Source organism: Pocillopora verrucosa, chromosome 10, assembly GCF_036669915.1.
Source record: "Pocillopora verrucosa isolate sample1 chromosome 10, ASM3666991v2, whole genome shotgun sequence".
NCBI classification, from domain to species: Eukaryota; Metazoa; Cnidaria; class Anthozoa; order Scleractinia; family Pocilloporidae; genus Pocillopora; species Pocillopora verrucosa.
The window spans coordinates 12242305-12254791 of NC_089321.1; the positions used below are offsets into that span (position 1 = coordinate 12242305).

At 40.6% G+C, this 12487-nt stretch overlaps 1 protein-coding gene across 1 annotated transcript in view; it reads right to left on the reverse strand.

Annotated features, from left to right (window-relative positions):
* Positions 1-5976: 5976 nt before the first annotated feature.
* The window catches only part of LOC136283660 (uncharacterized), a gene marked incomplete at its 5' end in the record, with an annotated part of 6651 nt that continues 140 nt past the window's right edge, over positions 5977-12487 (reverse strand). Inside the window, 3 exons of the mRNA XM_066172855.1 lie at positions 5977-7067; positions 7799-8765; positions 8955-12487. The exon at positions 8955-12487 is cut by the window's right edge and continues 140 nt beyond it. Coding sequence (XP_066028952.1) covers positions 7016-7067; positions 7799-8765; positions 8955-12487 — 4552 coding nt within the window. The remainder of the gene's footprint in view (positions 7068-7798; positions 8766-8954) is intronic.

Below are 12487 nucleotides of genomic sequence, written 5' to 3' on the forward strand. Positions count from 1 at the left end.
GTCTTTAAGGGAAAATTTTCACCATTCTTTTTAGAACATCCACTGATCAAATTGGAAGCAAAAAGATTTGAACTGAATTTTCTCTTAAAGCTTTCAGACCTGAAATCAAATCTCACAGTAACCCTGAGTTACCTTAACCCAGCTTTGAACAACCCGGGCCTGGTCACTAGTTGAGAGCTGCGTGTGGTGACGTCAATTTTGATTCGCTGTTTGAAGGAGTGGCAAAGAGGTAGAGCCTGGGTACAAGGCTAACCAAGAGCCTGAAAACAAGCTACACTATCGTTTTACTATTTTACTTTTTTGCCAGCTGCAATCGGTGAAAATCCCTTTCAATCCTGCATGTTGTTAACCCTACTTCTTCGCTTTGAGCGAGGAGGAACGATAGACTCACTCCGCCGCGAGGACCCACGAGGATTACGCGGTAGATTTACGAAGATCACGAAAGCCGCATATTAAACGCATCATCAGGCAATTTATCAAGGTTAGTTTTCCTTGTATCCGGAGCGTTGTATAGCCTCGTTTTCTCATGATTACAAGACAAGGTGGAATTAGTACCCGCTGCTACGTAGAGCGTAGCTTCGTCAAATTCCACGTCGTCTGTAAGGTGTTTTCAAGCGTTTCAGAATAGTTTGAACCTGCAAAAGAACAGGAGAAGGAAATGTAAAATGTTATCAGTGCATCTTAAACCACTTAAACCAGTCAGTGCTTGCAAGTATTCCCTTCGCAAGCTTTCCTTTGCATCGTAGATGGAAAAATAGTCCTAAAAGAATCCCTTTCCAAAAGATGACAAACGAGTCTCCGTGTTGGAATACGACAAAGGAAAATATCAGGAAAAAAATTTTTGTCAGTGTATATGACCCATTAGCTTTGACGAAGTGCTAAAGCTCGAAACGTCGTCTTTGGAAACTCTTTGCGGTGGCCAATTTACGTCATCAACTCAGTAAATAATACCAAATTATCCAACAAGGACACTTCTCAAATAATTTTGCACAGAATCTCGGGAAAATTTTGCGCCGACGAGTTTCTTCTAACAAGCGTCTTTGACTCGCGTATATTTTCTTTGCCCGCCAAAGTAAAGAAGGGAATAAAACCAAATGGCTTCCTATTTCCCTATTGGTCACAATCTCTTTCGATCGCGCTGGGTGAAAATAAAGGTAAAATTTTTGCACAGCCCTACACTATTGTAAAACAAATCTGTTTCTCCAATAGCAATGTATTGTTTTGTAATTGTTTTCTCTATCCAAGAACTGAATACATAATGTAGCATGGGGCTGTGGGGAAATTTTACTGAAATAAACCTGCAAATAAGTATGCAACGGTTTTCAAGATTAAAAATGTTTGACGGGTTCTATTGGTTTCACTGCTCTTACCAAAGAAAAGTCTCCATTTTCTGCGGCCTCTATAGCTCTTTGGGCGATGTAATTTCTAAGAACAAACCTGCGAAGAAAATATTTGCACAACGATATATAAAAAAACAACTTGGAGATATGAACAGAAATAAAACTCGTCAATGTCAGAATTCGTTTTGCTTTAGCGAATAAATTCCAAACGATGTAAAGAACCGGTAGCTTTATGCTCAGGGCGATGAAATTCAGTGAGTCAGGGCTCAAGTGCTGGCCGTGTCAATGTGTTTTGGTCATAAGCTGGACATATAGTGGTAACTATCTCTGGAAGGTAAGTTACCCGGGAAACGTAACGAAAAGTAGAGGAGGGGGGGGGGGTGTGTGTGGGGAGGGAGAGTAAACCTGATTGGAAATACTCCCGAGGGGATTTCTCGCCAAAGAAACAGGAATGAGCTCCGACGGCAGTGCGAGACAATCTCACAAGCACACTTCACTTGATGCCTCGATAATTCCAAAAAAACAAGGTGTTGGTTACAGTGAAGTCATTTTCGCCAGTGTATTTGTCAATTTTGATCTCTAGTCGCGCATTGATTCTCATTGGAGAGAGTCGGTAATGGTGGATACGGAGCTTAAGGTCAACATTTCATTCTTCAAGAAGAACACAAACAAGTACCTTGGGTTGCTGGATTTCATTATCCTGACTCGTTCTTTGTTTACCTGTGTGCAAGAGAAAAAGGTCAGTAAATCAGTAAAAATTAAAAGGAAAGATGAGTTCTTCAAAGAGTTATTTTCAAATGAATGGAAGCGTCGTGTTAACCTCTTGAACATTATGATGGTCGCATTCCTGATCAAGACGATCTCTTGGTAAATGAAAGAAAATAAAAACAAAAGGAAAAAGGAATAATAAATGAAGACAAGAATTTACTTGTCAACTCTAATGTAATAGCATACCAATTATACACAAAATACAAATTAACCCCTTCTCCCTCTGAACGATGTTGAAGTTTGTCGGTTGTCTGTGACTATACAATATTCAATAGGGAGGAAGGTCTTGCAGCGAACTTCGGTACATTTAAACCTCATTTCTTATTACTTCCTTAAGAGCAGCTACGTGAATGTCATGTGTTCATTAATTTTGTCCTTCATTTACGATTACCCTTGTGGTTTCTTACATGCAATCAATGATTCCCACTCACTTGTAAGCTGTGATCCACTGCGTCCATAAAACACGGTCGTTATTCCCTGTTCCGTTTTGCGTTGACACCTGAGTTGACGGTCGGTCGATCAACCAATTAATTAATCAAACCATTAATAAATCAATTAAGTTTTATCAACCAAGTCGATAATTTAAATCGGTCACTATAAATAGTTTCTATGCTGATGTTCGAAGCGTTAGCCCTCCGTTGATCGTTCTGACGAAGGACTAGCGCTCGTAAAGTCAGCTTTTAGAAACTCTGCGGTGGTCAGTTTACATCATCAACTCATGAATGAAAGTGATCCTCGCAGTGATGTGCACTACTTAGGTAGTAGTGAAAATAAGGCCTGAAAAAAATTCAGGCCTGTACGGGATATGAACCCATGACCTCTGCGATACCGGTGCAGCGCTCTACCAACTGAGCTAACAAGCCAACTGGGAGCTGGTCATGATGGTGGTTCTAAATAAACCCGTGAAGTGATGAATAGACGGTTAAGAATATATGAAAGTCATATATTTGAACTGCAGATAAAGACGTGAATGAAAGTGATACTCGTAGTGATGTGCACTACTTAGGGAGTTGTGAAAATAAGGCCTGAAAAAAATTCAGGCCTGTACGGGATCGGGATCGCATTATCCGCAGTTCAAATATATGACTTTCTTATATTCTTAACCGTCTAATCATCGACTCAGTCGATAAAACCAGATTATCTTGCTATACCCCGGCCCGTCCCCTCCCCCCACCCCCAGCGTAGCACCACAATTTCCTTAGTAACTTACCCCTTTATTCAGCAATAAATCAATAAATCGCACAAGTAATCATTTTTATTATCATATGACCCGTGCAGCCCTGCTCGCGCAATCCCACAGAAAACCACGATGAGAGCAGACGTGTGTAGGGCCGGACGGGTTGACGTGAGCCGGTCCGGAAAAAGCCGTTTAGCTCTGCATTCACACGGCTCTGTTTCAAAAACTTAAAGGGATAAAAGAAAAGGGGTAAAAAAGTCACGTTTTCCGATGAACAGTAGTTTCAATTAGCGTAAATTACCGCTACGCGAGCTCATTTGAAAGGCGTGGTAACAAATGGGAGACGCGCAGTGAATTATGGGACGGATGCTCACATTTCATTTGTTGAGGTGAAATGGGTAAGGTTCCTGGCATATTTTTCTCTCTGTTTATAGTGGTAAACCACCATCTATGAGGCAAAAAGGGAATCAGGTCCAATTCTCTTGACAAAATAAAATGGCGTCGCGATTACTTCGCTGGGCTCTGGATAATGAAGCTCAGGTTCAAGGCCAGGCAGGGTCATTGTGTTGTGTTTTCAGGGAAGAAACTTTACTCTCTCAGTGGCCCTCCTCTCAAAGGATGAACTATCATGGAATTCTACGAAATGCTGAAAGTTATGTCCAATGGACTGGAATTCATCCAGGATGCCCGTATTCTCACTCTAAAGAATTTGAGGTAAGCTCCACCTGTAATGAACTGCTAAGCCCAGAAGGGTTTACCGACAACCTCCGCAGATAAATGCCAGAAACCCGGTGCTACGACACTTTTCGACCTAAGACTGAGAAGGTCTAATCCCTGGCTATTTTCGAACTAACCTCCATTCAAGAATCGTCGAATACGCTTTGATTAATCCTTGCAGAGGAACACATTGAGACACAAGGTATTCAACGATGTCTTCATCACTAAGAACAGAAAACATACGAGGTGATTACTCAGCTACAGTGCACAAAGTCAGCTTTGAACGATAGAAAACCCTAGTATGATCCAAAACTGAATTAGCTTTAAATTCGTACCAACAATCACGTGAATATAAAACCAATTTTTTTAAGGAACCCGTCACTTGATTTGAATTGAAGCTGTGATCTGTTATCAAAGTCTATGCCACTTTTCCGAGTCTTTTCGAACGGTCACATGATCTATACTTTTACATTAGTTAAGGACGCTAGCGTAGTGCTCTGCAGCAATGGCCGAATGCACTTCGAAGTTGCTTTCAGTTTACCTCTGTAAAGTCTGCGATTTGATAGATATAACTCAACCCTTTGGCCCCCAAGAGTGACCAGCATCTAATTTCTCCAGACAATATCACCCCTGAATCAAATATTATGGTCACGAGAATAACGGAAATGATCACCAACTAAGGAAGCTCTTGATTGTTAAACAAATTCTCCTTATCAGCACCACAGGAAATGTATAGATAACAGTATGGAGAATATGCATACTGATAGTAGCATGTAAAGGGTTAAGTCACCTTCACCAATCAAAAGGAAAATCAAGATTCATCGCGCCTTGTTCATCCGCGCTCTCCTCAACGACTTCTTTGATGCGACTGAGAACGAATCTGCCACCGCCATCGAGTGTTAATCGGTACTTATTCACGAAACTGTGGAACATATACCAGGACGAGCGAAGCTACTATGCAACTTTGAACTAGGTCGTTTGGATCTCCAAATATGTTGGTGCTTGACAGGGGATATGCGAACCTGTATAGTGCATTTATAAACGTTCAAAATCAAAGTGACATGTTTTGGGCAAGCAGCTTTAACTATAGGTTTAATTATCTTTAAACCCTAGGACCGATTGGCATCTAATTTCTCCTTAAAATATCGCCCCTGAATCAAGAAATGAAAGAAGGGAAATGATCACTAACTAAATAAGCTCTCGATTGTTAAACAACTTCTCTGTGTCAGCACCTTAGGAAATGATTCGTGAACTTCATGGAGAATATAGATTCTGATGTTAGGGTGTTCTCCTGTCAGCGCCCCAAGTTAGGAACTGTGTGGTGACGCCCTTAAATTTCAGGCTCCTACTTGGTGTAGAAGACACTGATGACGTAGAAAAATATAGGAAAAAAAAAGAAGAACATGGAAACTAGTATAAGCAGTAGGTTGATAATGCGATGTTCTATTGTGTCCTGTGTGTTCTCTTCCATGAAGGAGCAGAATTTCTCGAGGTGATTCAAATTAGGAATGGGTGAGGTATTTTCTACTCTTAATTTATGGGGTTTCCTGAGATAAAAGTGGTTTGACTAGTTTATTTCACTAAATATGCTTTGCACATGTTCGTTTGCTTTTCAAATTTTTATCTCCGTCATAACTTTATGGAAATTAGAGAGGGAGATTTCCTGATTCGAAAGGTGTGTAAAAAATTCCTTTTCTGGTTAAAACTCATCAACAGAGCAGCCCAGTAGAAAATTTTCCTGCAGCCTTCCTCCTTCTTCCCCGACCCTTCAGAAGGTCAGGCTGTTAGGGCCCAGCGTACCCGTTTGGGAGGAGTGGATAAGGGTCAGCACGTTTCAGCCTCTCACCACCCTGGTGAGGTTGACTATGCGACGATGCCCTGACTCACACGGGCACCTTACCAAATGACTACTAACAGCCACCTACTGGAGGTTAGGGCTATGCCTACAGAATTTCACATCAACTGGACATTGAATCCTTCTCAGTTTTAATTTTATTGTAAAACTAATTCACTTTGTGTGACTACAGCCCCACCTTCCCGACAAAAGAAAGTATTTTCAAAAATTAAGTAATGTCTTCAAATTTCAAAAACACACGTAAACTAATTTGTATGCAAAAAATCAGCGTATTGAATATCCTTCTTTTTTCTAGAAAATAATGTAAGAGAAACGATTTCTGCGCGGTTGTTCTGGTTTCATCTTCAACCGGGCCGGTATAAGCTATGTGCAAATAAAATGGATATAAATTTAGCTGGTTCTTATTTACACACAGTTGAAAGTACCTCTTTCACACGAAATATACGAGAGAATCACCAGTGGTACCACAAGTTATTTCTCTCTTCTTCTCTAACAGTCTAAAGCTGTACAAGTAATTTTGCAGAAAATGAAGTTAAGGTTTTTCTTAGAACTGTACAATTTGTCATTACCTTTTTCGTTTTCCTCGAGAAATTAATCTCACGATTTAAACGAGTTTCAAATCAACACTAAATGAAATGCTTACAACACTCCGCTTCCACAAATCAAATTGTTAGCTTGTAGCTGGGTGATGAAACACCACAGGAGCAATAAGATAGATCGTTAACCCTTTAACTCCCAGATCAAATTTGTAATTCTCCTTACAGTCTAACATAAAATTCTTAAAAAGTTAGTTCGGGGAATTTAGTATTGGATCAATAAATTATCCCTATATTGAGATTTTTCTTTATTCTCATAACTTATCTGGTTGATATTCTATTGATTTTGTAAGGAGAAATTCTGTCTTGGTCACTCATGGGAGTTACAGCGTTAAATATTTGTCTTAAATTTACGCTGGGAACAGTTAAAAATGTTTATGAAGTCTCTACAAGAAAAATGTAATTTAAATCCTTGAACAGCTTTGTCACTAAAATCATTCTTGTACTCGCTCCCATCTCGATCAGCGGTCTCTCCTGTTTAGATGTCGGGACTAGAAGATCGTAACCACTTGAATGCAAAGGAATCAGCGGAATACAGCCTTTCTGACAATTTCTTTCCCATTCAGCAACGAAACTGTAAATCTCTGTAGATGTCTTTCTCTGGGAGGTTCAACCTAAGGTAAAAATTCAACAATAGAAGTTAAGTCAAAGGAAACATCTCAAGTAATAGAGTATTTTTTAGTAAATTAACAAGTGATCAGTAGTTATTTTTCACAAATCATTCTGTACAGTTCTAACCGGACAGTTGTCTGTAATCGGACACCTGAGATCGGATAGTTGAAGCGTCCAATTATACTGAGTCCTTTCCGCCAAATCCACCAATCACAGAATTGATCACAACAACCATAGCAACAACCACTAACACTAAAAAAAACTGTGGAATTTCCAAAATTGAGACATTTTTCACTTTAGAAATTGTCTCTACCGGAGATATGTCCTCAATGGGTTTGTTGTCTTCGGAAATTGTAACGGTTATGATAAATTGATAAAGGACTTTGTGTAGTCCAATTGTGTCTATAATCACACTCGTGATTGACAGATCGGACTCCTGCTTTGCGGTCGTCCGCTTTTGCTGATCTCTCGTATGATTACAGACCGAAGTGGACTCCACTCTGTTCTATTACCATTATTTATCATTAGTATAATCATAGTTATAATTATCATCATAACTTTTCTTACTACCACTGTTATCGTTAGTATTACATGTACAATCATCATTATTGTTATCATTATCACATTATTATTAAGTATCATTGTTACTCTTACTACTATCAATACTATTAACATTATATTATTATCCACATTATTCTTTTTCTGTCTTCAAATAAACTTTGTTTCAATTGACCTTTCGATGTTTGTCTTTTCTTTGTCGCCTGGCAGCTTCGCTTGAATGATTTTAAAATGGTCCTTGGAGTGTCTAAAGCCAATTGCGACCAAGCGCTTACGAGGACTAACTGCAAGAATTTGAAGTCGTCGTTGCTCTACAACTTCACTGAGGAGATCACCAGATTTAACGTTGTATAATCGAAGACACAAAGCTCTTAGACCATACAAGCCTACAACGCAGTCCTCGTTACTGATAAACTTAATATCATCTACATTCATGTCCTCCAATTGACGAATCACTTTTCCCGAAACTGCGTCGAGGACGTAAGAGCCAGCTCCACCATAAGCAACGACGTTTTCTTCAGTAGGAGAAAAAATAGCACTTGAAAGGTCAAATGGATAAAACTTAGAAATAGAAGTTTCCCATAGCACTCGGTTTTCACGCCACAGCTGCAGTGAGTTACAATCAGTGGTGGTTAGCACTTCCCATTTATTATTACATGCCAAAAATCCACCTTCAAAATTTCCAATCTTTGACACAATTTGTTCACTCGTTGTATCTAGAATGATGACTTCCTGTCTGCGATCAAAGTTATTCCTCGTTTCCAAGACGACTCGTTCCTCTGATAAGGGTACAATATCATCGACAGGAAACTCAGTCCAGCTTTTCATGCAAACAGACAACTCAGGGTTCCACAACTCAAGCGAGCCACTAACTGTTCGAAATAGGACACCTCTTTTGACGGGCACAACACTTAATTGAGTTAAAGACGGTGCAAAAATCATACATTCCTTTCTTCTAATCCTTTTACTTAAAACATCGCCAGCCTCAAGATTTCTTCGCTGGATCCTTGTACCTCCCACGGTATAAAGAGAGTCACCATCAACAGAGAAATGAACGTCAAAACTTGTTATAAAGCGATCATATCCAACAAAACCGTTTTCCTCTATGTCGTCAAGTAGAGGTTCCTGTTGTTCCTGATCATCTAGGAAAGAGAGAACAGAATAAAGATTTAAGCAATTAAGTATTATCAACTGCGTTGATAACGTAAATTGGCCACCATAAAGAGTTTAATAGCGATGGCCAGTTAACGTTATCAACTCAATTGGTAATACTAAATTACCCTGTTATACTCTCCCTCCGACACAGCACCACAGTTTCTTTGGAAACTTACCCCCTTTAGAATAAGGATCAGCTCCATTCCCTAATAAGCTGCATGGATCAGTTTCCAATCGTTCTGAGGTTTCATCGAGTTTGAACCTCTTTTCTGGTGGGTCATTAAATTCCGTTCGTTCTCCCACAAAGTCATCAAGTTCATCTCTCTTTTCCGTAGAGTTGTTACGTTCCATTGTCTGTTCAACTAGGCCACCGAGTTCAGCTCTCTGTTCTGATGGATCAGCAACTTCAGCTCTCTGTCCTGACAGAACATCGATTTCAGCTTTCTGTTCCAGCATATGGTTGATTTCTGGTAGGTTATGTTCCGTTAGATCGTTATTTTCGGTTCTCTCTGTCGTAATGTCACCGGGTTCTATGCTTAGTCCCGCTTCATCGCTACTCTCATCTCTCCACTCCCTTACGTCATTAAGGCGACACATTTCAATCACTTTACTGTGATGGGAAACTCTTAGTAACATCTGCTTTTCTAGTACAAGTGCAAAATCCACAGGTAATATTCCTCCAGATGGATACCAAAAGGGATCTCCTGATAGGAAACCACTCTCATTGCAAGTTTCAAATTCCGAGGCGTACTGGTAAGAACTCGTCCCAAAAATGCAATCAATATCTAAACAAAAAAGCTTGCGCTTCGGATACCGATGACGTTCATCCTCAAGTAAACAGAAAAAAAACCGGCAGTCAGGAGTCAACTTAACATATCGTGACCAGACTGAAGCACATATTAGAGTCTCAACTCCATCATTCATGTCAATGAGGTATGCGCACTTGTCAGAATCGACGATCACCACCCGTCTTCCACTAGCAGACAAAGCAAAAGATAAAATTTCGCATTTGTGTGTAAAACGACTAATTTCACTTCCATCTTTTAGACTCCACTGGATGACGCAATTCCTCCCGTCCAGACAGTCAGTCAGCATCGTGCTTTTGTCACCAGATATTGAACAAACTTTGAACCGGCACTCGCTCGAACGGAAAAGAGGTTTCTTGTCTCCGACCAAGGTATAACCCTGACACAGAGTCCCTTGTAAGATCAGGTCTAAGGTTGGATGGAAAACTACTGACCGGTAAAATGGGTCCATGGGATTCACTTTCGATAGGAGCCTCCAAAAATTAATGATTGGTACCAGCGCAAAGCGTGTCCATATTAGCTGGCCAGTACGGAGCGACCACAGATGAATTTCTGCATTCTTACACTCGCATACCAGGTAGTCCTGATTTGGTGAGACATCAAAGCAGATCACCACATCTGAAGCAAAAAACCGCAGTAGAACATCTGTTCTTTCCTCCTTCTTTCGCAAATATTCCATATATGGTAAGTCCGCATACTTGGTGTTTAGCAAGCTTAATGCCTTCGCAGACAGTTCAGGTCCTCCTTCATTCAATAAGATTTGAAAGATGGCACGAGGAAGTCTTGAAAGGGTACTTACATGCTTCTGCAACAACAACAATAACGTTTCAAGGGCTTCTCTGCAATTCTTGGACATACCATTTGTATTTTCCTTCTCTTGTACGCAAAGAACATCTTCAGTGGCTGCTGTACTCTTCACAGTTAGCTTTGCATAGACCAATTCTAGGTCCAAAACATAATTCTTTACAATATCGTCGAGGCTACACGGACGAGCATTCTCTTCTACCTCAAGTATATGCTGAACACCATGCTGCAAGGCATACCTCGACGTCTGTTTCAGTGTTGAACTCTGGATCCCTTTAAGTTTCAATTCATCTAGTTCATCTCTGCAAAGCTTTGAAATGACGCGATGACATTTTTTTCCGCTAACAATAAACTTCTTTTGCCTCGAAGTAGACTCCTCGACCAACCAGTCCTTGACTGACTTGTGAAAGAAGTTAATGCACTCGCCCTCAATGGGTAGAAGAGCCGAGATACAATCAACTGCGTCTCGTACTTTTTGCTCATCAGCCGATGACCATTCTTTTGAAAGGAACAACTTGTAGACAAACTCGACAGGTAATGGTTCTCTTGCTGCCACCATGGCACTTAAAAAATCGAAGAATTGCTCTTCGGTGATACCTAGTTCTTTCTGCATTTCATTTTTCAGGCGTTTGAAGTAGTCTTGATAAACGGACGAAATACCTGATGGCAAGTCGCTGTTGATCACTTCAGCAGCACTCATACGCACAGTATTCTTCTTAATGAACTCTGCCAGGTAATAGGTATATAACATGACTCCTTCTGACTTTTCAACAAGCTTCTCTAAGATGGTATCTTGGCAATCAGATTGCAGAACATGTTCCAGTTGCTCTTGAAAGCAAAGCCTAACGTCCGTCAAGTTTTCTTGATCGTTTGGGTTCAGCTGTATGGGATTTAAGTCTTTAATCGTCTCTAAGATGTTCATTTCAGGTCGCGTTGTTACCACAAATCGTATCCAACACGGAAGCGTCTTGAAGTAATCCGCAGTCACATTTAAAAGCTCATTACGCCCCTGGTATTCACTTTCGTCTAAGCCATCTATAACCATGAGATGGATAGAGCCTGGGTCTTTCAAATCTGAAAGAGGTTCTTTAAACAAGAATTCAAATAGTTCTTCCACTTCCATGTCTCCAATTTCAACGCCCAGATTTCTCGACAACTTTTTCACGAGAGCCTTCCTGTACTCTGGCAGCGAGTCTGAAAGCTGACAGGCTAACGACTGCAGCATCACTTTGGGATTTCTCCGGCGTGCCTTGTTATGCCGACAGAAGTGACTCCCTGACAATCTTCTAGCCTCTAACATCTTTTGGCATAAGACAGCTGAGATTACAGACTTTCCCATCCCCGCATTCCCACTAATAACAATCACTCTATTTGGAGAACTTTTGTCGTCTAACCACCTCTCAACTGCTGCAAAGACCGATAAACGAGTTCCCTCAACATATCTGCTTGCATGGCGTCTAATTTCACCTAAATTGTCAACGTTTGCTAGTTTCGCAAGGACTTCGTCATCCCTGATGCTCTCCTTCTCTTTATTCAAATTTTGAATGGTGTCTTGCTGTTGGCTCTGCACAGATTCTTGCAACTTCTTCTGTAACTGATGAACTTCTTCCAGCGTTGCTTTATTTTCATCAACAGTTTTCAGCACTTTGGTGTCAATATCCCGTATGTCCTTCAGCTGTGATTTTATATCTTCCTCAGAATCAGCCCACTCAAGCAACGCATCAAGATATTCCTGCTCTCCACAACGCTCAGCCTTCAGTCTGTCAATTTCTGCCTGCTGTAAGCCAAGAGCAACAAGAACAGCACTGATCTCCTGCCACAGAGTTGAGAAAGTTGGACCAGCAATACCAGTTGTGGTAACATGGCCATACAGTTCATTGCGGTAAAACTTTATGCGAGCAAGATTTGCTTCAAGGGAGTTGTCACTTGGAAGTGGTTTAGTGTGCCACCCAGAGCGGGGTGGGGAGAGACCACAAATATTGGTTAAGAGAAGGAATAAAAGAGTGATATCAAATGTTTGGGTATCTGGAGGAGCACCGCTTGGAGGAAACAATAGATCCCATTGAGGTTTGTGTAGGATCCTTCTTCTAAACAGATTT